The sequence below is a fragment of the Ambystoma mexicanum genome, chromosome 3p, assembly GCF_040938575.1.
Source record: "Ambystoma mexicanum isolate Mex_15411 chromosome 3p, UKY_AmexF1_1, whole genome shotgun sequence".
Lineage (NCBI taxonomy): Eukaryota > Metazoa > Chordata > Amphibia > Caudata > Ambystomatidae > Ambystoma > Ambystoma mexicanum.
Genome location: NC_090925.1, coordinates 291662610 through 291686870, shown reverse-complemented (window position 1 = coordinate 291686870; position 24261 = coordinate 291662610). Strand labels below are relative to the sequence as shown.

The 24261-nt window shown below is 42.8% G+C and overlaps 1 protein-coding gene across 1 annotated transcript in view; it reads left to right on the top strand.

The window, feature by feature from the left end:
- PCMTD2 (protein-L-isoaspartate (D-aspartate) O-methyltransferase domain containing 2) overlaps window positions 1-24261 on the top strand; it is a 364048-nt gene that overhangs the window by 294869 nt on the left and 44918 nt on the right. Inside the window, exon 5 of the mRNA XM_069650823.1 lies at window positions 20152-20275. Within this exon, the coding sequence (XP_069506924.1) occupies window positions 20152-20275 (124 nt within the window). The remainder of the gene's footprint in view (window positions 1-20151; window positions 20276-24261) is intronic.

The following is a 24261-nucleotide window of genomic DNA, read 5'->3' as shown; positions in this document are numbered from 1 at the left end:
CCCATGATTGGAGAAAGGAGCAGTGTGTCATCCTGTGTCATGTTTATGGCTTAGGGGAAAACCCTCCCCTTTGTCCCTGTACAGTATATCTTATTTTCATAAAACACATATTTACAATATACCCAACTTGTTAATACTACATAAATTACATGACAGATTGCCTAAGGTACATTTCTGTTCAACTCTCATCTTCCTAAGAGCTTTGGTTCAGAAATGACAACTTTTTCACGCTTTTGGTGGGTTTCTCAATATTAATTCTGCACCAATTTTTATATATGCATGCACACCCCATCTGGGCACATTTCTGTAATTCTTTTCATTCCTAGCATAAACACGGTAGCTACAATATCAATAATTTACGGGGTTTAGTCTCAGAACATCGCACGGATTCCAGCTTAGTCTTAAACTGTGAGCGAATTTTTCATTTTAACAATCTCAAAGTTTCACATTTTTGTCAGTTCAGTGCAATTTGTTATAAGCATTTTTCTAAAACATATATTTAATCCCATGTTAAATCCACATTTCAGTTTGGTCCGCCTCGAGAGCTGGGCTGACTCAGAGGGTCACATGTCCTTCTTCCTGCCAGCAGTTTGTTGTCAGTCACACCCGAATTAGCATTTCTATTCAGCTCAAGGGCTCCATTGTCTTTACTCAGAGCAACAGGCCAGGGTGCCACTCCCAGTTCCTTTTGACACCAGCCTGTCAATCTCTTAGCAATGGGTAGGGGAAGTTTCCTTTGTTCAGGGAGAGGTGTGGAATTTGTTTGAAGCACAGTGTGGAAAACTTTTAACTCTGAAACCCAATGTCTACAAAATGTCTTATCTTATAATAGAACTCACATTTTTCACAAATACATCAAACCATTTCTTGCTTCCAGCCTTTTCAGAATATAGTTTTGAATTGTCTCCACCTCTTAGGCTTCTGATAGCAAGTCTTTCTTTGGCATAGTTTGGGTTCAATGTACAACTTTACACAAAATGGTTTTAAATCGCCGGCTTCTGATAGAGGTGAGTAACGGTATTACACCCATTTTTGACAGCTTTCTTCCAGCAAGCAATCCTCAAAAGTGGACTTTGTTCAGATAACCCATACTTCTGTGGACCTTATATTTATGTAGATTCTTGAAGTGGAATGATGTTGACCACCCAACAAGAAGGTTGGATCTTTTTGGGTGGTTTTTGAGCCCTGATTTTTGCAAATTTGACACCAAATAAAAACTGATTTTTGAAACAGCTCTGCTTCTTTTGCCATGATTTTGCTCTGTGGGCAGCCCAATGATGGGGTTTGGAAGTGGTCTCCTGTGTTACCACTGACATCGGCAAAAGTAGATGGTGGCCTATTTTTCATATTTTCACTGCGCACTTTCTGGTGATTTCTAGCGAGCAGCTTGCTTTCCAGCGGCCATTTCTGAGGTTTCTGCTGCCAGCAATGCACAGTGATGTTGCAGGGCTTGGACCAGTGGGTTGAGACATCCCACAGCCTCTAATTGCTAGGACCAAGATCTCAAAACACTATTCCTGTTTAAGTTAGCTTACCCGTAATCCGCATCAAAGACACTTGCCTTCAAAACTCAAGGCTAAATCCTACAAAGAAACAAGTTTCCAGTGAGGAAGCTCATGAAAAGCACAGGCCTTCTATGCATTTATCTCTGAAACAAGGTCACTTTAGCATTAAAGGAAAAACATAGGCGCGGAAGGCAATGGCTGCCTAACGTGTTGCTCCGCCAGCCGAGGGAGAAAAAGAGATGAAAGAGAGCAGTTTCCAACACCGATTTTTGTCAACAATGTAGGATTAGAGCGATGAAAGACTGGGGAGTCCATCTGAGACACCTGAGGTGACGGTGCCCGTGACAGAACCCAGTAGCCATCAGCGGAAGAGGACCCCGCACAGCGGCCTAGCCTGGAGCGTACAACTCCCAAGAGCGGGAGGGGGGAAGGGTGCCAACTGCAACCCCATCGCACAGATTGCAGAGAGCCCTGCGGGCTGGGTGAAGCAGCAGCCGAAGAGGTGCATCAAACCGGCACCAAGAGTGTGCAAATCCTGGCCCGTAGCTTTGCCGTGGGAGGGTGGCGCAGTGCTTCGAAGGGCAGACATCAGAAGCAGGAAAGACCCGGCAAGAAGGAGGGAGGAACAGAACAGCCTGTAGGTCCCTCCGATCTTGCAGAGAAAGGTGCCCGGACCGGGAAGGAAACCGAGAAGTCAAACCGTGAGCAAATAGAGCGAAGCAGAAATAGAGGGGCCACGCAAGGGGTAGGATCAATAGGCACCAGCCCCTACAAGCAAAGGCCACACACCACCTAAAGAAATCCTGCCAGATGACCCTGAAAAGGGCAAGGGCCCACCAAGGGCCACAAACCCCCTGGCGAAGCAGCCTTCAAACCAGCGCTCACCCTAGGGAGCACTGTAAGCAGGACCCCATCAGAAAAACCCAAACAGATAAAGGCACCAGATGCAAAGTCGCCTCGCAATGAGGCTGGAAAACCTCCAGCAATTCAGGAGGGAAGAAGCCCAGCACATAGAGACCAGCCCCTCCCCGAATACCAGCATCGGTGAGACATCTATAAAGGAGGACATAGTGGGTGTGATGGCAGAGATAAGAGCCCTACGCACAGACATACAAAGATCAATAGCAGAGCTTAGAGGAAAAGTGGAGAAAATGCAAGGAAAGGTGGAAAACCTGGAACACAACCAGATCAATGCCGACCTGGTCGAAATGAAGATAAATGCTAGGATGTCAGACATTGAACTTAGGGAAGGGAACTTCACATTGAATAGAAAATAGAGAGCGGAGAACAAATGTACGGATAGTGTGCCTCGAAGAAACGGATGGATAGACCCCAGCCCAGTTAGAGAGAAAAGTGCAGGATATTGTAAATCTACTCTATCAGGAAGAAGCAGGAAAGACGGTACAAATAGAAAGCATGCATAGAGGAGGTAGAGCATTCAACGGGGGCCCGCGCTCAGTGCTAGTGAAATTCTTACAATATAAAGAAAGGACGGACATCCTCCTCTGGGCAAAACGAGCGCAAGAGGTCATTTACCGAGCCTCCAAGGTTAGAATATACCAATACCTGTCGAGCCTCACTTTGGGGCGGAGGAGAGAATGCAGGCTGCTCACCACTTGGCTCACGGATAATGGAATACAATATCGGTGGGGATACCCCTTTGTGCTGTCATCTGAGGTCCAAGGAGAAGAATATAGAGCCACCACAGCGACGGAAGCAAAATAGATCTTGGAGCATCTGACCGAAAACAGAGAGACAAGAACCCTAAAGGGCCCACAGCGGATGCACTCCCCAAGAGCAACGCAAATGGCCTCACAGCCACAGAGGCGCAAAAGAAGCAAAGCCAGAAGGAAATACATTAAGTTGAATTCCCCCTCACCATCAAAGCCGCAATGACTTGGGAGATGACATTGAACCAGCTCACCCAAAAGGGCAAACCAGTGATATAACCAAGATAATTGCAGGAAACAGAACAATAGACCCTCAGCAAAGGGGATTTCCCTCCCTGGTGGCCCTCAGTTGAAGGAGGGTGTCTCCTTGCAAAGTACCACGTTATAGGTACTCGCATGTTAGGGAAGTGTTTAGTTGTGTTATCGTGCACTAGAGGGTGTCTCCTTGCAAAGTACCACGTTATAGGTACTCACATGTTAGGGAAGTGTTTAGTTGTGTTATCGTGCACTAGGGGGGGAACAGGGGACTCAGATGTGAGCAACAAGAAGGGGAACAAAACGGAAGGGGGCTCACAGGTGGAATAATGAGGCCTGTGTAAGTCAGAAGTGTAAACGAGAAACAACAGCCCCAGAATGGAAGGAAAACTAGTGGAAAAGAAGGGAAGAAGCCTCCTAAGGGTAGGAACGCTAAACGTCAAGGGTTTGAACTCGCCCACCAAAAGGATCATAATAACGCTCAAGTTTTAAAGAGCAGCGCTTGATATCCTCTTTATCCAAGAGACATGACTAAAAGCCGGAGAGGAGAAGCCCCTTAAGGGGCAAGGGACGGGACAGACCTACTGGGCATCGGCTACGCCGAAAAAAGGAGGAATGGGCCTGATTCTACATAAGAAGATCCGACTGACAGAGCCAAGGGCACACCTACTGATGGAGGGAAGGCTCCTGATAGTCCATGGGAAATGGGAGGGGATTGAAGTCAACCTGGCGGAGTATACTCCCCCAACCAAGGGCAAGACGCCTTCAATGAGGAAGCCCTTGCCACCATACTGGCTAGGAGCAATGGGATACTCATAATGGGGTGGGGACTTCAACACCAGAGCTGATCCCCAAGCGGACCGAAGGGTGACAAAACAAGAATATAGAGAGGTGCCACAGAAGAGAAGAGGCAACTTCTAAAACACCCTTAACAATGCAGCTCTGCTTAACGTGTAGAGGACCCTCAGGGGTGCATACAACCTTTACCAGAATAGACTACCTACTATTAAAGAAAGAACTCGGGTGTAGAATCGCGAATAGCGCAATTTGAGTAGTGGCCTGGTCAGACCATGATATCGTCACCATGGAGCTGGAGATGGAAAGCATGAACAGGGGAGACTATAAGTGGCGCTGTAATGAGCACCTGTGGAGGGATAAGATCTTTGTCCAGGAACTCACCAAAGAAATAGTAGAGTATTTTCAGAACAATGACAACGGGGAGGTAGAAGAAACCACACTCTTGGAGCCAGGAAAAGCAACTTGGAGAGGGACCCTTATGAGAGAAGGGGCACGGAAGAAGCGAGAGAACAGACTGCAGGAAGGAAAGCAGCAATAAAAAGGCTGCCCCCGAGAGGAGCCCCAGGAGAGGACGGTTACACGTTGGGATTTTATAAGAGATTGGCTGATACCTTAGCTCTGCATATGACCAAGCTTTTCAATTCCATAAGAGACACAGGGCGGGCCCCCCATCATTCACAAAAGCACGCATAGTGGTCATTCCTAAAGGTAGTAAGGACCCCACCACTTATAAATCATACTGGCCAATATCCCTCCTAAATACAGATGTAAAGGTTTACACAGGAGCACTAGCCACCCGAATGGAAGATATCCTGCCCTGGTTGATCCACCCCGACCAAGTAGGTTTTATAAAAGGCAGACAGGGTGCAGATGCCATGCGTAAAACCCTTGACATAGTGGAACACTGGAGAGGAGAAAGACGTAATCATGTTTTGCTTAGTTGAGATTCAGAGAGGTTATTCGAATGGGTTGAATGGAAATTTCTCTGGGCCACAATGAAGAGTGGGGGCTTTGGGGAACGGTTTCTCACAGGGGTGCGAGCGATCTATGAAAAGCCTGTAGTGAGGGTGGTGATCAAAAGGAAAGTATCCAGAGAATGTAACCTCACGAGGGGAACAAGACAGGACTGCCCGCTCTCCCCCCTCCTGTACGCCCTATCCATAGAGCCCCTGGGGAATAGGATTAGGAAAAAACAGATATAGAAGGAATAAAAATTGGCACTCAAGAATATGAGCTAGGAGTGTTCGCTGATGAAATGCTACTTTACATCACCAAACCATTGTCCTCCATACCAAAAGCCCTCCAGACAATAAAGGAATATAGGCAATGGGCGGAACTAAAAATCAACATAGAAAAATATATCCTCTACCCATATAACACTTCCAGGGACGCAACTGAAGGGGGTCTGACCAGCCTGGGAATCCCAATCGCCCCAAAAATGCTATAATACCTAAGAATCAACATTACGAAAGAAGTAAACAACCTCTTCCAGGCCAACTTGCCCCTGCTCATACTGGAACTAAACACGGAACTGAATAGGTGGGAGAAGTTAACAATCTCCTGGATGGGACACCTTAAAGCAATCAAAATGTCGATCCTACCCAGGGTCCTTTACTACTACCAAATGCTCCAAGTAGAAATCCCAAAAACCCACTTCACGGAACTTAAAATCAAACTCATCAGGTTTTTATGGCAGGGGAAAAAAGAGTATTAGAGTATTGCATAGCACACCGACTCGAAGCAAGGAGGAAGGGGGAGTTGGGTTACCAGACTGTTACACTTACTACCGCGCAGCGCATTTCAAAGCCCTTATCCCGCATCTGAGGGGGGACAAAGATAAGCAGTGGGTGGACTTGGAGAACTATATACTGAGAGCACTAACACTGGCTGTGGGCACCAAAATCATCAGTCCCAAACAAAGCAATAAATCATAACATATTAGGGGCTCTCCTGAATCTATGGTGGAACAAAGGGGACATGAAAGAACACATGGCATGGCCATCGCCACTGAGCCACATCTGGGCCCACCAATCAGAACCAAAATCATCGGGCCCCAGCACTTCCAAAACTGGTACGAGGCTGGTCTAGAAAGAGTCAGTCAGATTTTAAAGGGGAAAACATGCCTCTCCCTACAACAGCTCGAGGAAGGTCTGAAATCCAAACCTATCCCAGCCTTGCAGTACCTTCAGCTAAAGGGGGTGCTGATGTCACCAGAGTGGAAAGACAAATTGCAGAGGGACCTACTCCCACTGGAAAAAATATTAAGTGAAACCACCTCAACCAGAGGCCTCATTTTACAGCTATACCAAGCTCTCCTGAGCAAAGCAACCAATGCCAGCGACCCACTCAGAATGAAATGGGGAAAAGGACATGGATATCCCAATCCATAAAGACTTCTGGACAAGGCTATGCAGAAATGCCCACAAAACCTCCATATTGTGCCAAAATAAGGTACACGGACTGAAACTGCTTTACAGATGGCAATACGATCCCAAGCGCCTCTCCAAACTGTTCAGAGGAGCCAGTCCACTATGCTGGAGAGGATGCGGGGAGCAGGCATACTTCTGGAACATGTGGTGGGCGTGCCCAAAAGCACAGGCTTACTGGAAGGAATTTCTAGGGTGGATCAGAAACCTACAAGGGGTGACGCGTAGCCTCGACCCATAGCTGGTCTTGTTTGGACTGGAGATGTCTGGAGACCGATGGGTGAGGCTCCCACACATGCTCCACCACCTACTGTTGGCCGCCAGAGTATGCCTTACAATAAGATGGAAAGTGGGGACGCTCCCGTCGAAGGAATGTGGTCCTGGAAAGCTAAAGAGATCTACGAAATGGAGAACATTACCATGTCGCTCCACGACATAACTCCGTCAAGAGAAATGGAATGGCTGCCCTTCCTCAATATAAACAAACACTCTGTTTTTTAGGAGGGCCAATACCGCACCCGTTGACATAGCCCTTCCCTGTTGAAAGTGAATGAAGACTTAACCCATCTGGTCCAAGGGGGTGGGGGAGGGAAGGGGGATTAAGAGGTAACTGGTTTAGATTGGATTGGCCCGGACCCAATGTGATAAATGCTGCTAATTAGGCAAGTTTGTTTGAATAAGGGGGGGGCAAGGGATGTTTAAAGAATTGCTTGTATGATTTCTCACCATGTTTACCTCAAAAAATGCTTAATAAAGACATGTTGGAAAAAAAAGCAAGACATGTTTCTGTGTCCTCCAACTTGAAAGACACATAGCAGTGTCAGAACCAAACAAAAGATAATTCACATCTGAAAAATTGGTTAAAACCCCATTATAAAACAAGTGATAAACAAACTCCCAAACTTCAGTGCCAAAAAGATTGGTGGCAGAAACCTTTACTCTTGGCACATTCACAATGGCTACCTTTTGTGTTACATCAGCACACCTTCTGGACTATGATCCAGATTCAGAGTACATAGTGGTCACCAATGCCATGTAACTGAAGATAATTTCATGAGGCTTTGTTTACACTAAGTGAACATTAACTGAAAGGGTCTGAAAATTGTTAATCAAATCCACTAGTAGTAGTACTTGTGTTTATTTTGGCATTTTGGTAAGGTGCCAATAAAACATAAATCTTTAGGAGTCAACATAAATAAATTATGTCAAAATACAAAGAACACAAGAAAAACCTATTACACAAATCTGTAGCATCCAAATCCATAAACATGTATACGTAGCAGGATACTAAAAGAATGTTAAAATCTTTTTATAAAATGCATAGATTTCAAACCTACATACAGCAATATTTGAAACCGTTGCTATCATTAAAGTAATGACTCAAGCTTTCCTGATTGTGTTTTCTGTCGGTTTGAACCTGCCACTAATCTAAATTAATAAAATACTCTTTGTGTAATGCCAGTGCAATATCTTAGTTACCTTCCTTGTAAATAGTACTAATCATTTTCTCAGTAAGATTTCTGTCTTTCAGATTATTAGGGTCAGATTGGATCGTCTCCTCAAAGATATGTTTGTGTAGGTCACCAGCCTGTGCAGGTGTTAGGTAAGATTTTCATATTAATGATAAATCTTCCTGAACTTTTTGATTTTGCTGGTGGATTATATTTTCTTATACCTCCGTGAGTGGGAACCTTTTCCCAACTCACAGAATCTTTTACTCTTTATATGTGTCATTTTCCAGACTCTCCATAGTGTTTTTTTAAACGTTATCCTCTTTAAGAACGTTTTGTCAATACGTGCCTATTGTTGCTGGGTTGCCTTAGGGGCTCCCCTTTTAATTTTCTCTGGCTTACCTTGAGAGAACTACAGTTCCCAAGGGTAGAAAGGATCTTTGGATCCCCTTTACATTAAATTTGGTGAAGCCAGCACATCCCACCTTATGGGGAGTGCTGGAGAGATACAGTGTATCCCCTTTCACACTAAAATAGTTGCAGGGCATCATTGACACAAGGCTGAATATTTTATAACATTTAGAATTATGTAGTGTTTATTCTTATCCTGTCCATTCTTTGCAGGCGGTACAGCAGTGCGACAAGATTCAAAAGAAGGGACAAATCAGAATTCAGTTCTATCCTTTTCTGTCCTCCCTCAAATCCTTGTCACTGTGGGTGTTAAAACCCACAGTAGCATCTTACCTTCTTGTAAAATAACTCTGCCCTCAACCACGGTGGTTTTAATCTAGAAAACAGGTTGTTCACCTGTGTTTGGAAAACAGACTTGTCTTGGGTTCCTTTCACTAAAGTTACAACACAGTTCTGACATTTGCTAATTAAGAACCTATCCTGACACTGCCTGTTGGATATTAGACCCTAGTGGCCCCCCTTCCGCCACTGAGAACACTCATGCTCCAATAATAAAGGAAATACTTTTAAAGGATTGGGCCTTTTGTCTAGAAAAGAGAATACACGTTTAAAAGTTACTTACTTGTAAAAGAAGGTGGTTGGTAACTGTAATTCTGATTGTGCACAGTTACAAAAGTTCTTACTTGCCTTGAATGTGTGTAGCACTATTCTGAAAAGTATATATAAAGTTAAGTTACTCACCTTTGAATTGGTTGTGCCTCTTTCCCAAAAGTAATGCTGTTGGTTTCACTTTCTTATTCCTGTTAGGATAATTGTATGAGTGTCACCAACTGGGTCTTGCTTCCCCTGGCTTGCTGTTAACCTGTCCAGGATAAGTATGCTTTAGGTTTTACCTACCTAGAATAACATTGAGTCATTCATAAAGTGTAACACTGGGGTTTGCTTTCCCTGGTCTGAGGTTTACACCTGCCTTTAAGTTGCTGTATAGGTTTTACTTACCTTGAGTATAACTGTGTTATCCTAAAATAAGTTATTTATTACTTCCCTTAGTCTGTGAACTGAAAATCAACTATAATTGAATATTACACCCCAAGGTCCTACTGCCCTAGAATGACAGTGTTATCCTGAATCAGAGTTATAGGTTTTTTACTGTTCCTAGGATCTGTTTCATTAGATCAGAAAAGTATATTGTCCAGTTGATATGTCTGTGATTTCTTGCTGAGCGTCACGGTACAACTGATAGGCTCTACTACCCTGGAATTACTGAAAGTAATCTAAAAGTAACCATTGGTTTTGTCTTCCCTAGAACTCCTGTTAGGTGGTCCAAATAAGGTTATATGCTTTGGTCTGTGCACTTTCAAGCATAGTGTTGTGTTTTTATAATTATGGTTACATATAATGTGATAGTACTTATTCCCCCCAAGATGTATCTGGGCCTACTTGTATTTAAATAAACCATTTGTTTTTACAATACCTAGTGTTTCAGTGTTTCGTTGGATTACAATTTCAGTTTGTGTAACAATTTGATTTGTACTGATTCTACAGCCCTCTCTCCCTCCTACGATAAGCCTGGCTGCTCTCTATACGCTACCATGAACTCAGGTGGTACAGTCTTGTACTAAGAGTGGAGTCTTGTCCTGCCTCAGTTGAATGGTTTGCTAAGCCCTTAGTTGAACTTCAGAAAAACTGTCCTAGCAGCATGCCTATGGAAATGTTGTGGGCAAACGGTTTTCTCTTGCCATCCTCGTATCCGTTCAGAGAGAGAGAGTATGCAAAAGAGGTACTATATTTTCTTTAAAACATTGTGTAAAGGACAAAAGAAAAGAAAGTGCACCCTAGACTTTGAAACCGCTCCTGCACAGGCATAGACTGGCATTTCGTTGGAGGGCCGATGGACATTGTGAGGGGTCAGGAATGTGAGGCGGACAACTTGGTAAAGGTTTTTCACAAGAAGCCATTTTATTAAATGAAAAGGGTGTGATGAATGCCTCGCTTTCACTAACCTAACATGGATTGCCTTGCCTATGAAACTAAGGCTAAAGGAAAACACTCTAATACACAAGGATATCTGTCCCTCACACTTATACATACAACAAAAGCAATTCAGGTATTAGTATGGCTGTTCAAGTTCAACACAACAATAAGTATAACCAGCTTTTTCTTGCAACCAGGGTCGGATTCCCTTGACCCAGAAATAAAGTAGAATTTTCAAATGAAAGTTCCAATGAATAAAGTACATTCCAATAGTCAGATTCTACTTCAAAAGAAAGGTAACACCCAAGAGTGTCTCTCAAAAACCAGGTTCTATTTCCAACACAAAGTACCTTCACTTTTGTATATTTTCACTTGCCGTCGTGATTGTTTTCGAAGAAAGCAGAGTTCATTATAAATCCATTTTATAACCTAAGTTGCTTGGATCATTTTTGTAGTACATCAGGGATATGGTCTTCCTCTCCCACCCCCTTCCATCCCTTCTCATCCCTTTCAAAAACTCAGCCCATTTCGGCAGAGCACAGCTCTGCATTACAGAAGTTATCAGCCATGATTACCATCAAGCTGGTTTCCAAGTCAGAGATAAATCAGGACTTTCAAATGCAAGTCTAAGGGAGATTCTCAATCTGTCCCCTTTCAATCACAACCTGCCTATGCAGGGATTTGCAGTGGTCACACCAGCTCAAATCCTTTCTTCTCTTGTGCAGGGAGATTGGCTTTGCTTATCCACACATCTTCATTTGGTCACCTCATAGGAGAGTCTGCTGTTTCTTTGCAGTGGAACTTAAAACCCATTTAGAGTTATCTTTTCCGACCATGGCACAGCACCACTGATGTCTACCAAATTTAAATCTGCGATAGCAGCAGCTCACCTGTGGGAACAGAGCATCTATATATTTGTATCTGGATGACTGGCTTCTCCCAGATAGTTCCCCCCCCTATGATTGTTGCCCCCTAATTCATTTGATGGGGCATTTGAGTTCGCTCAAGTTGAACAACTCTTCCTTCCCTGCTAGCAGAATATCCTGTTCTTTAGGTATCAGTGGGATACATCCATGGGCAGGGCTTTTACTCCTTTCTATTCTGCCTCCCAGACCCCTGTTACAATTTTTTTTTCTCTTCTGAGTTAGGCAGCCACTCTGGAGGAACTGAGGCATACCGCAGTTCTCACGACGGACCAATCCACATACACTATCTGGAGCTGAGGGCCTTTTTATTGCCCCTGAAAGTCTTCTTTACTTATGTGAAGAATTGAAATGTGCAACTACCCAGCACCTAATTTCCCCCACCACCCCCCATCTTGTCCAGTTATGTGTTTTAACCTTTTAAATTTGGCACTGGACCATTTTGAACAACGCATTTTACATAGCAAAACAGCTGCTGTTGACAGAGTACCAGAGCAGCTTCTCTGACATTTCCTGAGCCCGCAATGAATCTGTGCACTACCACCAAAACATATCAAAATGTCCATGCGTTGACTGCCACTCACCATACCTTTCTCGACAAAGGGAAATATCACCTTTATGCTTGGGTCTGGGGCAAGCTCATTTAAATATGCCCCTTCGGCTGGTCTGTTCCTATAATACACACATTACCTCCTCTTGTAAGGAGTTCCAAGATCTCGCACAAAGTCAGATCGAGTCACTTTCACTGGTTCTTTCGTATAACCCCACAGTGGCCTAGAGGCACTGGTACTGAGGCATCTATCTGTGTTTTCCTTGTGGAAACTTCCTAGTCGGATCAATCTACTGTTACACTCTTTCCATATCAGTGTGGCACCCGAGGACCTTGTGTAGTCATTTAAATGTTTCTAAACATAACATATGTATTAGGAGAGCAGCCCAGAAAACGACTGTTCATCCTTAATACCAGAGTAAAATGCTCAGATTGTGCTACTAGTCCTTCGATAGGAGAGTTGATCCTAGGAAAACTTCTGTGGGTGACATCCTATTGTTTGTTTCTCACCTGGCCGAGATAGTAATCAAACTTCTCGTCCTTCTTGTCTTTTGGTGCACAGGAGCTTATTTTAACATAGGCCGTTTTTTTTACTATGTTGAATTTATTTGTTAAAGGGCACATTGATGGCGTTTTCATTTTCCCCAGGTAAGCCACTTTCTCTCATTGGATCTTAATGTACTTTCATTTTAGATCATATAAGCCCTTTCGACCCTGGGCTTAGGCCTACATTGAATTTGGAAAGTTGCATTTTTGGTGCTAAGGCTCGTCAAACTACAGTCTCTCTGTTCAAAACAGAATTTCACAATGTTCTTAGAAAACACCCTTCTCACCAATGTTTTTTTAGAATTTCACGTCAGTAAGGAGATACCCTCATTAACCCCTCTGGTCTTCCCTGATTGTGTGTCGGATTTAGAAAGATTTTTTCATCACCTTAACATTAGCAGAGAATTAGCATTTTATTTGGAGAAGTGCAAAGACACCAGATCCCCTGTTTACCGTTCTATGGTATATGGGGGCTCATCCCCTGGCTCTCAGTTGTCATAGGACCGTGGGACGTTGAATTGCATACGGCATGCTAGAATGTTAATCTGTTTGAGTGCTCCCTCCCACTAAAGGTTTTCTTTTTTTTATTTTATTTTTATTTGTTTAGTTGAAAAAAATACAACTTTTCAAATACATATCTATATAAATTCATACTAACAATTGCATTTAAATCTTTATCAAATAAAAGATTTGTCATAAGTTCATCTTACTTCATACCTAACAAATTCTCATAAATAACACAATAAAACATACCCATAAAATATCAAATTCATTTTGTGCAATTAGTAAAACTTATTCACAAGGCCACATATGATAAAAGAGCGATGTGCCCTTTCATTAGATTACGTTCATAGATTCCCAGTGCTCTCCTCTATACACTCGATAGCAGGCAGAACAATATCTAAGAATTGTACAATTGCAATCTATATTGTGATTCTTGGATTAGAAAACAACTGTTGCCATATTTGATACTGAGACATGTGATTCTGGAACAATAGTTTATCCTTAAAACATCTATTTCCCACCCTACTCACAACTTCGCATTCTACTAATAGATGTTGCAATGTTTCAATCTGATTCACTTCCATACAGTAACGACAATAATTTTTCTCATCAGTAATCATTCCTCTCCTTCTTAGAATGTCTCGTGTAGGCCATAAATTCAGTCTGAATCTCATGTATTTCCTCCGATGCATAGCGCAAGGGCATTTTTCCAAGTAGGAGGCTGTCATTCCATACCTTCTAAGCCCAAACAAACATATGTCAAAGTCTTTGAGAAGCATACACTTTTGGATAGTTTCAGCCCAATCATGCTGTAATATCTTAGTTTTTGCGCGCTCAGGATTCTCCATCAAAAGTGACACAGTTACATTGGCCATATACATAGCTTCCATTACAAGCTCCCTCCAAACCCGTGGAAAGTAATTTTCAGACAAAAAGAGATTAAAGGCCACAGTTTGCAAAATGCACAATTTGTCAACCCCTTCCAACACTTTCCGGAGGAAGGCACATTGCTTCCATATTACATATGAATAGAGGGTCGATAATCCTAACTCATAGCGAATGAGTGCTAAAGAGACGCCATTAAGTAACTGCAACACTCTTTTCCAAAAGATGGATTCCATATTGTCCCAATGCTTGCGTCTAGTCGGCATCATGGCTTCAGCCCCATACAACAAGATTGGTGTAACCTTCATTTTGAAAAACGTAATAACGTGTTTCATTGAGAATTTACCACATTTTTTGCACAATATCTTGGCTTGGGACACCAATGATGACAATTTGGCCTTCGCTTCACACATATACTGGATTTGTGATTTCCTCTGATGAATCACCACACCCAGATATCTGTACTGGCATGTAACATTCAATTGCTGTTGTTGTAAATACCATCTCTGTTTATATACCTTAGACTTCCGACCTGGTCTGCAAATCATTACTGGAGTCTTCTCTAAATTTATACTCAAATGATTTTTCTGAGCATACATGTCGAGTTGATTTAACATGTTTTGTAAACCTATGGGAGTCTGAGATAAAAGCACTAGGTCATCAGCATATAAGTAGGGTATTCATTGAATGCCAATCCGAGGCGGGTCACCTACACAACCTCTCAATGAAACACCAATGTCCAAAATGTAAAAATTGAATAAGAAGGAACCTAGGGCACAGCCCTGTTTCAACCCTCTCTGCGTAGCTATCACAGATGATGGTGTCCCATCAGTGGACACACGTACCTGCATTGTTGTATTTGTGTGAAGCATAGTTATTAAAGCTACTAACGTTTTGGGGCATTCATGTTCCTTTAGCTTCATCATCAGCAGGGAGCGATCGACTGAGTCGAATGCGGCTCCGAAGTCCACAAAAGCCAGATATAACGGACGCTTTTGCGACAATTGCTGCTCTTGAATCATCGAGATAGTGAATATGTTGGGGATCGTACCAAGGCCCTTTACAAAACCAGATTGAAAACAATCTAACAAATTCATCCTTTCCGACCAACTCTTCAATTCATTCAGAATCAGCCTGCAATACATTTTTCCCGGAGAATCAAGTAATGAAATAGGACGATAACTGCCCGGCAGTTGCCTATCGCCCTTCTTATAAATCGGCACAGTTATTGCTTGAGTCCATGTCCGAGGCAATTTCTGTTCATTATTGATTGAAGTAAATATATGATACAGAATAGTTGCCCATAGCTCTGGGTGTTGCTGCATAGTATAATTTGATATTCCATCGGGTCCAACTGCCTTCGATTTACTAGCAGTTTTTATAAGATGTAATATATCATCTTCATGAAAGGCTAAGTTGAATGTATCTGTTATGGTTGGCTCTATAGCTGTACTGTTCACGGTAACAGCATAAAGATTATTAAAATGGGCCACCCACAGATGCAGTTCAACAGCGGAATTCTGTAAACTGAACTGCTGCCGACCCAATACCTGATTCATCACAACCCACATTTTGGATATATTTGTATTGGCCATGATCCCCAACATATTGACTCCATCACGATGGTACAACTCCATTCTATATCTTTTAACCCAGTTGGTGTAGATGTTATGTAATTTTTTACTTTCTGCAGCTCTGAGAGGGGGGGAAGCCTAATGAGTTTTCTTAATTCAGCGCGATGCATAGCTTTCTTCAATCGCATTGTATTGTCAAAAACATGTAAGTGCTGTATCCCTTTGTTATTAGCCCAGGTCTTCTTACTCTGACAAAAGGCTTGTATAGCATTGCTATAAACAATGCCAACACTGCCTGATTTGTAATGATCCTGCGCATTTGATTCACTCAATAGTTCCCTAAAGTGTATAAGTGCATCCTCCGTCCATCAGAGCCGATTGCCACTTGTATTTACCACTAAGGATCCTTTTCCAGGTGGCTTCGCAATAGGACGAAAAGTCTCTTGCACAGCCCATTCCATTGCCAACATATTGTGATCACTGGCCTCAGAGGCAATTACCTTAAATTCTTGAACCACTGGCCACAAGGCCCGATTCACATATATATAATCAATGATAGAGGTCAATTTGCCTTTGTGCCAAGTTGGGCGGGGAGGAATGTCTGAAGAAAAGGCCCCATTAAGCCGGATAAACCCTCTGAAATGTATCAGACTATTCCATCGTATCATTCTTTGATTATTCAAATCACTATTCTCGTCAATACATTTCAGATTTAAATCACCAGCCAATGTGAGAAATTTGATCAGTTGGTCTTCCGCCACCATATCTAGCAAAGAGTTTATGTCTCTGAAGAAACATTCATCACTGAGAGCAACAGGATTCCAGTAAATGTTTAAAATAGCATGGCCGACAGATTGTGAAATGACTTTAACTAACATCATGAATTTGTCGGAGTTGCCCATAACGTGGAAATTGTACCCCGCTGTTTTTTAACAGCTACTAAGAGCCCCGACATAGGTCTTCCTACAGCTGTCTCAATAGCTGAATTCATATGCACATCATATCCTTCCCAAATCGGCCTCACCGACGACCATGTCTCTTGCAAGAGGACAACATCAAACCTATCTAAGTGATGTTGATTGTTATTTAGCAGATGTATGTGGCCTCTCGAGTTCCAACTAACCAAGGACAGGGTACAATTCAAAAGTACTGGGTCTAGTTATCCCTGCTGTGCGTTCCCATAGCAACAGCAGGGCTTGTTTGTAGATGCCAATTTACTAACATTCCGAGAAATTTTAGTATGTGATTCAGTGTTCTTGCGACGTGTTGAGGTCTCTTGCATAGTTGCTTGGTCATTGCTTAAAACAAACCACGGTTGAAATAGGGAATCCTTTGCCTTCCATATGAGGTTTAGGACACCCCTAGAATGCATCCAAATTTTTACTGCATTTAAATTGTCATTATTGACAAACTCAACTAGTGTCAGATCTGATGACACTATGTCTTCCAATTGCTGCACATCTGAAAAAATTGCCATCACCGCTCTGCGGTTTAAATCATATTGTATGCACGGCGCTGGCCTACAGGCTAAAACTAAGGAAAGTGGGACAGGGTCTGATTTATGTTTGACTAATGGTGTTTTTTGTTGTCCCAATTCGAGAACTTTCAGGATTACCCGATTTCAAATTGGGGCTGTTATCGGCCTTAAATTTTCCCAAGGCACTCTCAATTAGACGCATAACTACTCCAGATAGATCACTTACTCAGTGCGAGTCCTCTACTATTGGGTTTCTAATGTCATCCTGAGGAGGTTTTTTATGACTCAATTGAGCAGAATCCATTTCGGGCATGTGTAACACTTCTCTTATTGTTAGGTCTCTTTTTGAATGGGCATCCTCAGCCACCGTCTTCTCACTGGTCGTATTCTCTTTTAGCGCACTACTAATCCCAGACGGTTGTGAAGCTGAATAACCTACTGATTTTAAGGTATCTAAAGGGATTTGTGCTCTACCTGACATGTATGCATCTACCGCCTGCCTTATTGCCTCTTTACTCAGGGTATTTTCAAGCATTTTGTTTGGGATTTTGCTTACAGCTTTCCCATTCGGCACACATTCGGTGTTTGCACCAACCCTAATTACGGTGGGTGTCTCCTCTGACTGTGAGACTATGTTAATTAGTTCATCTAATGGAGGATAGTTCAGCGCATGTTTGGCCTGAAAATTCAAAGACCCCATTCTCTTTTTCTCTAGCCTTTGCTTCTCATATTTATCTTTGATTGCCTTGGAAGCCATTACATTAATATTGGAAGTGCTTTTGTTTTTAGGCAAAGTAATCGATTTTATAAAACGTTTTGTTGCCGCACTTCCCGGGTGCTTTGTACTTACTATGTTTTTTGATAGTCTACCAGTGTTGCTCTCCACTACTTTTTTTAAATCAATTTCTCAGTATTTGGCCTACCCTTTAGTTGTTGGGAAGTATCTTTATCCAACAACTTTCCCTTATTACAGCGATGTGCAGAAACAGATGAAAACAAGGGATAATATTTTTTTTGTGAGTCCACACATATATCTACTCTGGATTCCCTATTCAGCTTCTGAGGATCTGCTGAGCAGTTTGAAAAGGGATCATAAATTATAGAGTCAATGCATGGCAAAACCTTCCACCTCTTGTTTTGCTCTATTTGACTGGACACAATTACATCACTCACTTTGTGTCTTATGTTTTGGTCAGTTTGACAAGAAACAGTGCACATGCTAATGTTAGATTGCTTAATGGATCCATTCCCTTGTTGTAGTTCCGACCTCAGTGTGTCACAAACCGCCAACACCTGCCTTCATACTGATTCATGGGCCGTCATTCTTTTCTCCACTGTTTGGTATAAACTCCCCAATGTTTGTATGGCCAAATTCATTGCATGCATAGCAACATCTATCGAGGTATCTATACGTTGTAAACCAGCCAAAGACTTTGTGCCATGTATGTCAATTTGTGTTCTATCCCTATCTTGACCTGTCATGGGGGACACAGTTTGGATTGTAGATTGTGATACTTCAGTAAACATCATAGGGGATTGAGACGGATTCTCAGATAACATTTGCTTAGAAAACACAGAATCATTAAGATCAAGATCAATCACAGCAACATCCTTCGATGTTAAATCTATATTAGTACACTCCATGGTCTGTGTGGAAATAGATATGAAATCACGCAATGCAGTATCAGTGATTGAATCATTACATGTTGTTGCTTTCACAGCCCGCCCCAACTTCACATTTTCTTTAGAGTGTACCAAGTCACTCAACAATTCTTGGGGAAGAGGCTGCGCCAGCACATCTACTAGGTTGTCAGATAAAGGCAAAGTCCGCTCCTTAACCAACCTGCTTTTGGCTCTATGCGCCGAGAGGGACCTACTGCAGAACATCCGTATGTCCATGCTGTGAGAACCCCCCTCGGCTCCTTTGCTCCTTACCGGTGTGCAGCCCGCTGATGAAGGAGATTGCTGCTCCCCCTCCAATCGATCCGCTAAAGATGCGGGCATGCCTGCTTTCAATGAAATACTACGCATAGCCCCAAGCTTATCCCACTACCAGGGCGCGTGGCTTAGGAATAGAAAACTTCTCAGCCACGCCAACGCCGAAGATACCACACGAGACAAAGAGACCAGGAAGTGCAGCCCCGCCTCCGCGCCGACAAGGCAAAGTGCCAAAGCGCGCGCTGGTGCGTGCGCGCCGTCCAATATGTAGTGAATGACCCAAGTGGGCGTGGTTTAGCTGTAAAAGGAGAAATGGAACATTGTAAATATATGCTAATACTTAGCAAAGTACAAACTAACTTGTCTGCCTGCTCGGTAAATTACCGAAAGTTCACACGTAAATAGTCCTTCAATGGGACGCTCCAACAGACAAAGTCCGTGCAGGAGCTCCAATCGCAGAGCAGCAGCGAGACGAGGCAAAGAGGCACTTCCTGGCACTTTGCTCGGTGCACTAAAGGTTTTCATGCTCACATCCGATGGGTTAAAGCAAGGCCAATGGCATTTCAAATAAATGTTCCATTTGAGTATCTGTGTGGGAGGAGGCTTGCTCCACGCCTCACATTTTCTGTAAGCACTACTCATTGGACTCCTGTTTTTAATGCAGATGCCATTTTTGACCTACCAGTTCTCTGGAAACTTTTTAGATCGGTTTTTATTCATGTTTTTCCACCAAGTTTGGATTTGCTACATGGTCCATGGTTTTGGTGAAAGGAGACTAGACGCACAAGTAGCGAAATGTTATGCATCATAGTCACTGCAGTACTCCAAGTCCATAGCTCCTTTCTTCCATAGAAACCTTTCTAACAAGTGTCTAGTTTTTTCATTTTTTTCAAATATGCTGAAAAGGAATGGCTGCTGAACCTGTGTTGCATGCAGCGAGAAACGTATGAGTGTGGTGGTGAATGCACCCAAGCTGCTTTATTTGTTTATAATCTGAATTTCAGAGGGCGTACAGCCCTTCCCATGAACAACCCATTTTGCTTGGAGGAAATTGGAGTATGGACTAGTAGTATAGTAGTCAATATGGTGAGTAACTTTAACTCTCTGAGGATGGGGTTGTGCATGCTCGTGGAGTTGGCCTAAATAAGAGACACGCTATGCACATTGCAGTTTGGCATTGCAGACCTTCTCAATGAACAAATGCTTGAATCTTGTTGACCGCATCACTATGAAAATGTCTTGTGGTCTTTGTGTTTTATTGCAGCTGACCAAGATAACCCGCACTGGCACCTCCTCATGGGAGACTAAGAAGATCCTGGCCGTCTCTTTTGCACCTCTTATTCAACCCAGCAAGGTTGACTCTGGAAGAGCAAAGACCGTCCAGTTGCGTGAGTATGCTCTGCTTCCCCCCCTTGTGTCATTATTGCAGTAAAATGTAATGCTATGAGAAGGAAGGACCAACACACGAATATGTTGTAAATGAAGTTTTAACCAGGTTCATTCTAGAACCAACATGGAGACAAGGTTATGAGGGCAAGGGTACCAATATCAATAGTACAGGCCTAATTGGCACATAGGTAAATCCAATACCAAAAGGATCTCTCTTGAATAAGAAATGCTGGGGTGCACTGTGTTTTCAAGAGGTGAAAGGTGAACCAATCCAGGATTCTAAGAGTAGATCTCCCTGCCCTGTGCCTTGAATTTCCTTCATTTCCAATATCCAGATGACCAGTTGGAGGAACACCTATTTGGTTAGGAACACCAGACAAGGGGCAGGTTTTTTTTTTAAGTATAACTTTGCTGACTGCATTTCCTACCCTACTGTCAGTGATATCATTGTGGATGTGCTGTACATTTATGTCTTTTGGAAGGCTGAAGGGCAAGGTGACTGAGTGTTTTTGTTTGGATCATTCCTCAAACACGCTATGGTTCCCTAGGAGACTTTGGCTTCGGAGCCACAACCCTGTAAAAAAAGATAGAAAAGCGCATTCCCTGTCAGTAGGCTCTTCTGTTATCTGTTCCGACACCTCTGTGGGATTGAGGAAGGGTATTTACTGGTATTGCTGACCAGAGCATCACCGCCAAAGTTCAACGAATCTCATCAAGAGCCTCAACGACACATGATTTCTGTCCAGAGATCATTCATCATCAAGGACCTAAAAATATGAGTCATTGAGAGGTTTGGCATAAATATAATCAATGTCAAGTTCCATTTTCTTAAAATTGTCTTCCGACAGGATGCCATGAACTCTGGCCACTCCAACAACCAACGCCACCACAAAAGAACTTTATCCCAAGGACCCATGACCTCTGGGTCTACAGTTGACAAAGCCCAGACCCCCAAATAAAAGCAAATCACCTTGCCGTGAAAGCTAAGACACTGCTGAGGCAGGTCACCTCTCCAAGGGTACCCAGTCTACCAATGTACATGACAGTACAAAATATTGACTGTGATAAAACCCCAAGATTGTGAACGCCCAGCCAGTGTTCGCAACAGATGACTTGATTAAAGTTGTTGCGACACACAGGCTGCTGACACACCTAATCAGAGTGACTTGGGAACTATCTAAGGAGACACCAATACTTTTAAAGAGGTTCTTTGCCTTCTCATAACTTTATATCCAGGTTAACTATAACCCCGTTGTGAAACGTGACATATGAAATGTTGATATTACTGTTGTAAGGGAAAATGCAGCTCAGATAATGTCCTAAAATAAAGTGAACAAAGAAAAACCTTTCTGAAAGAACGAGAAAGGGGATATTTACAAAATTGTACTTGCTATGTCATGATGAAAAGGATGCTTGTTTAAAGTGCGAGGTGTGAACCAGTGCGAGCGTGACCAAGAACATGTTTAAATGGTGTGAAAGTGAATTTTAGATTGCAACTATTTCCAATGCCCGATTTTAAACTTTAAAGACACAGCTGGAATTCAAAGATTTGCTTTTGCTTAAATGTTAAAGAACATGCAGAAATTGCACAGAAAAGTCATAACCGTAATCATGTTAAAATACAAGTCCCAGAACCTTGGAGTGCATTTGCATCCAAGAGAATTCAGTAGGCCTAAGGGCACATGTTTTGGGCATAAAACGATAAAAAAAATTCACTTGTGTATTACATGAATATCTTATGTCATATATGATTATATTTAGCATGTTTTATTTTAACTAAAATAATGTAAAAAAATCCCACTGAAAACGTATTATTTAATGTCCCATTTTTTCCCATTGCACCTATTCCACTTTAAGTAATGCTGTGGTGTATTTAAAACTTGAGAGGAAAGCAGCCTGTAACATAATTCCTGAATGTGTTCACCAATCTTCTGTAGGAGGAAAACATGCTTGCTCTTTTTTCTTCTGGATAGGTGGTCAACATGTTCCACTTCAAACTTCTAGAATCACAGGCAAATGTTAACAATGAAAAAGAAGCACTTAAATATGTCTCTTATTTTAAGGCACTGATAGTATGGTATGTTGAGTTATGTTGATTGGTATACGTAAAACACACATATTGCTTGGGTAGTGCATCCGTCAGCCAGAATGACCCGCTAAGAGTTGCAGCTTTAACCCCAAATATGCTGAAACAGTGGGGAGAACTGTGGGTGGTGGCAAAAGAATGCTGGGAGCTGCCCGCCGAGATGTGTTCTAGCAGCACTTACTTCTTTTACTTATTAAGCACAGATGGTAAGGATCAGCACCATTCAAACTGGAAAGGGCTGTCAAATCATGGACAGCCTCTTACCCCACAGCGGCCCAGCAATAGACATCCCCCACTCAGAAACAGGCCTCCCCTGGCTGGAATTTGGCTTGGTAAAAGACCGTCCCATCCCCCATATCCGGAAAGATGCTCACACCTCCACTTTAACCGGAAACATCCGCAAAAGTGAATGCCATCTATGGCATTTCCAGACTCATGATGGCAGGAAGGAGGCAGCAAATGGGCAGCATGGCCAAAGGACAGGGCGCACACCACGTGGCACAGCCATTTTGAGCATATGGTATTCAAAATGACATTCTCTGGAAAAGCATAAACATGCACACGAATAAAAAGAAAAACAGACGGTGTAACATTATCTGCCACCAGCAGCCCGTCTTAAACATATCTAAAAAGTAACAAAAATGTTACAAAAGAAAAAGAAAATAAGGGATACATAGTAGCCCTGTGGCACTTCACTGGAAAACAAAACAGTTAATTTGCAATGGGGACAGGGTGCCTCTCCACTGGTAGCCATAAGGGCTGACTAGTGCCCCCAAAAAAGGTGTGCTGAGCAAGGGAAGTAAAGCACAAATACTTTACTTGTCGCCAAAAGTCAGGACAGGGTCTAAGCCATTGTAAATAGCTGTAGGTTCCTTTGATGTCATTGGAAGCGAAGTGGCAAACAGAAAAATCGTTCCAAATTCTACACCTGAGCTAAATATATGACCATTACCTAGCGGTAGACTCTGTAGCTACAAAGAGTGGTGAGAAAAAAGGAGCCCTGCACATTGATCAAAATACATTTATGCAGTCATGTTCAGGACCTGTAATGCAACACGTGAGTAATTATTGTAATTCCCACAACCCTGAACACATAGTAAATGTTTTATTACACAAGTATACCATATACAGCCCCCAGAGTGTATAAAAGGGGTTAACACTTTCCCAACAATGTCCAAAGGGAACAGAAAAAGTTAGAACAATGTTAGGGTTACACTAGCAGACTTGAACGATCTCATTAAACTCCAGAAAACAAAGTGACACAAACAGTTATACATTGTAATCCAAAACATTTCCCCAAGACACAAGGATAATGCAAGAATGTTAAAATACATGCTAAATCAGTAGCATCAGCTAAAGGTTCAGTTTCTAGTAAATTCCACGGACCCAAGGGGATCCAGGAAAATTGTCCATGCTCACATAAGTACCTGTCATAGTTGTGTTAGCGAGTTTAATGGTTGTTGAAAAGTTCCCCATAGGAATTAACTAGAAAAGGCTAATACGTACAGTGTTGGTTATGGGGAAAGACAGGTCGATTCATGGAAATAATGTGCGCTGAAATTTTCGTCGCAAGCGTGCGAAAGCGTGCGAATCACAGTGCCAGTGCGAAAATCGCAGCGAAACCCGCGCTCAGCGATTCATGGAAGTCTGTGCGCAAGGAAATTCCAGGATGTGTGCCAAAATACTGCGTGGCGCACGCTGGCGCACACGTCTTCAAACCGCGTGCGCTAAGCTCACAGCGAAAGCGCACATAGCGCGGCGCACACAACAAAAGTAGGCGTAACACGGGGCGTGACACGCGGAATGGGGAACAACGCGTGAAAATGAGGGCGTCACGGGGGAAGTACAGGAGGCAAGTGCGCGGAACGCCCACACGCTCGCCTACAACACGTATTCATG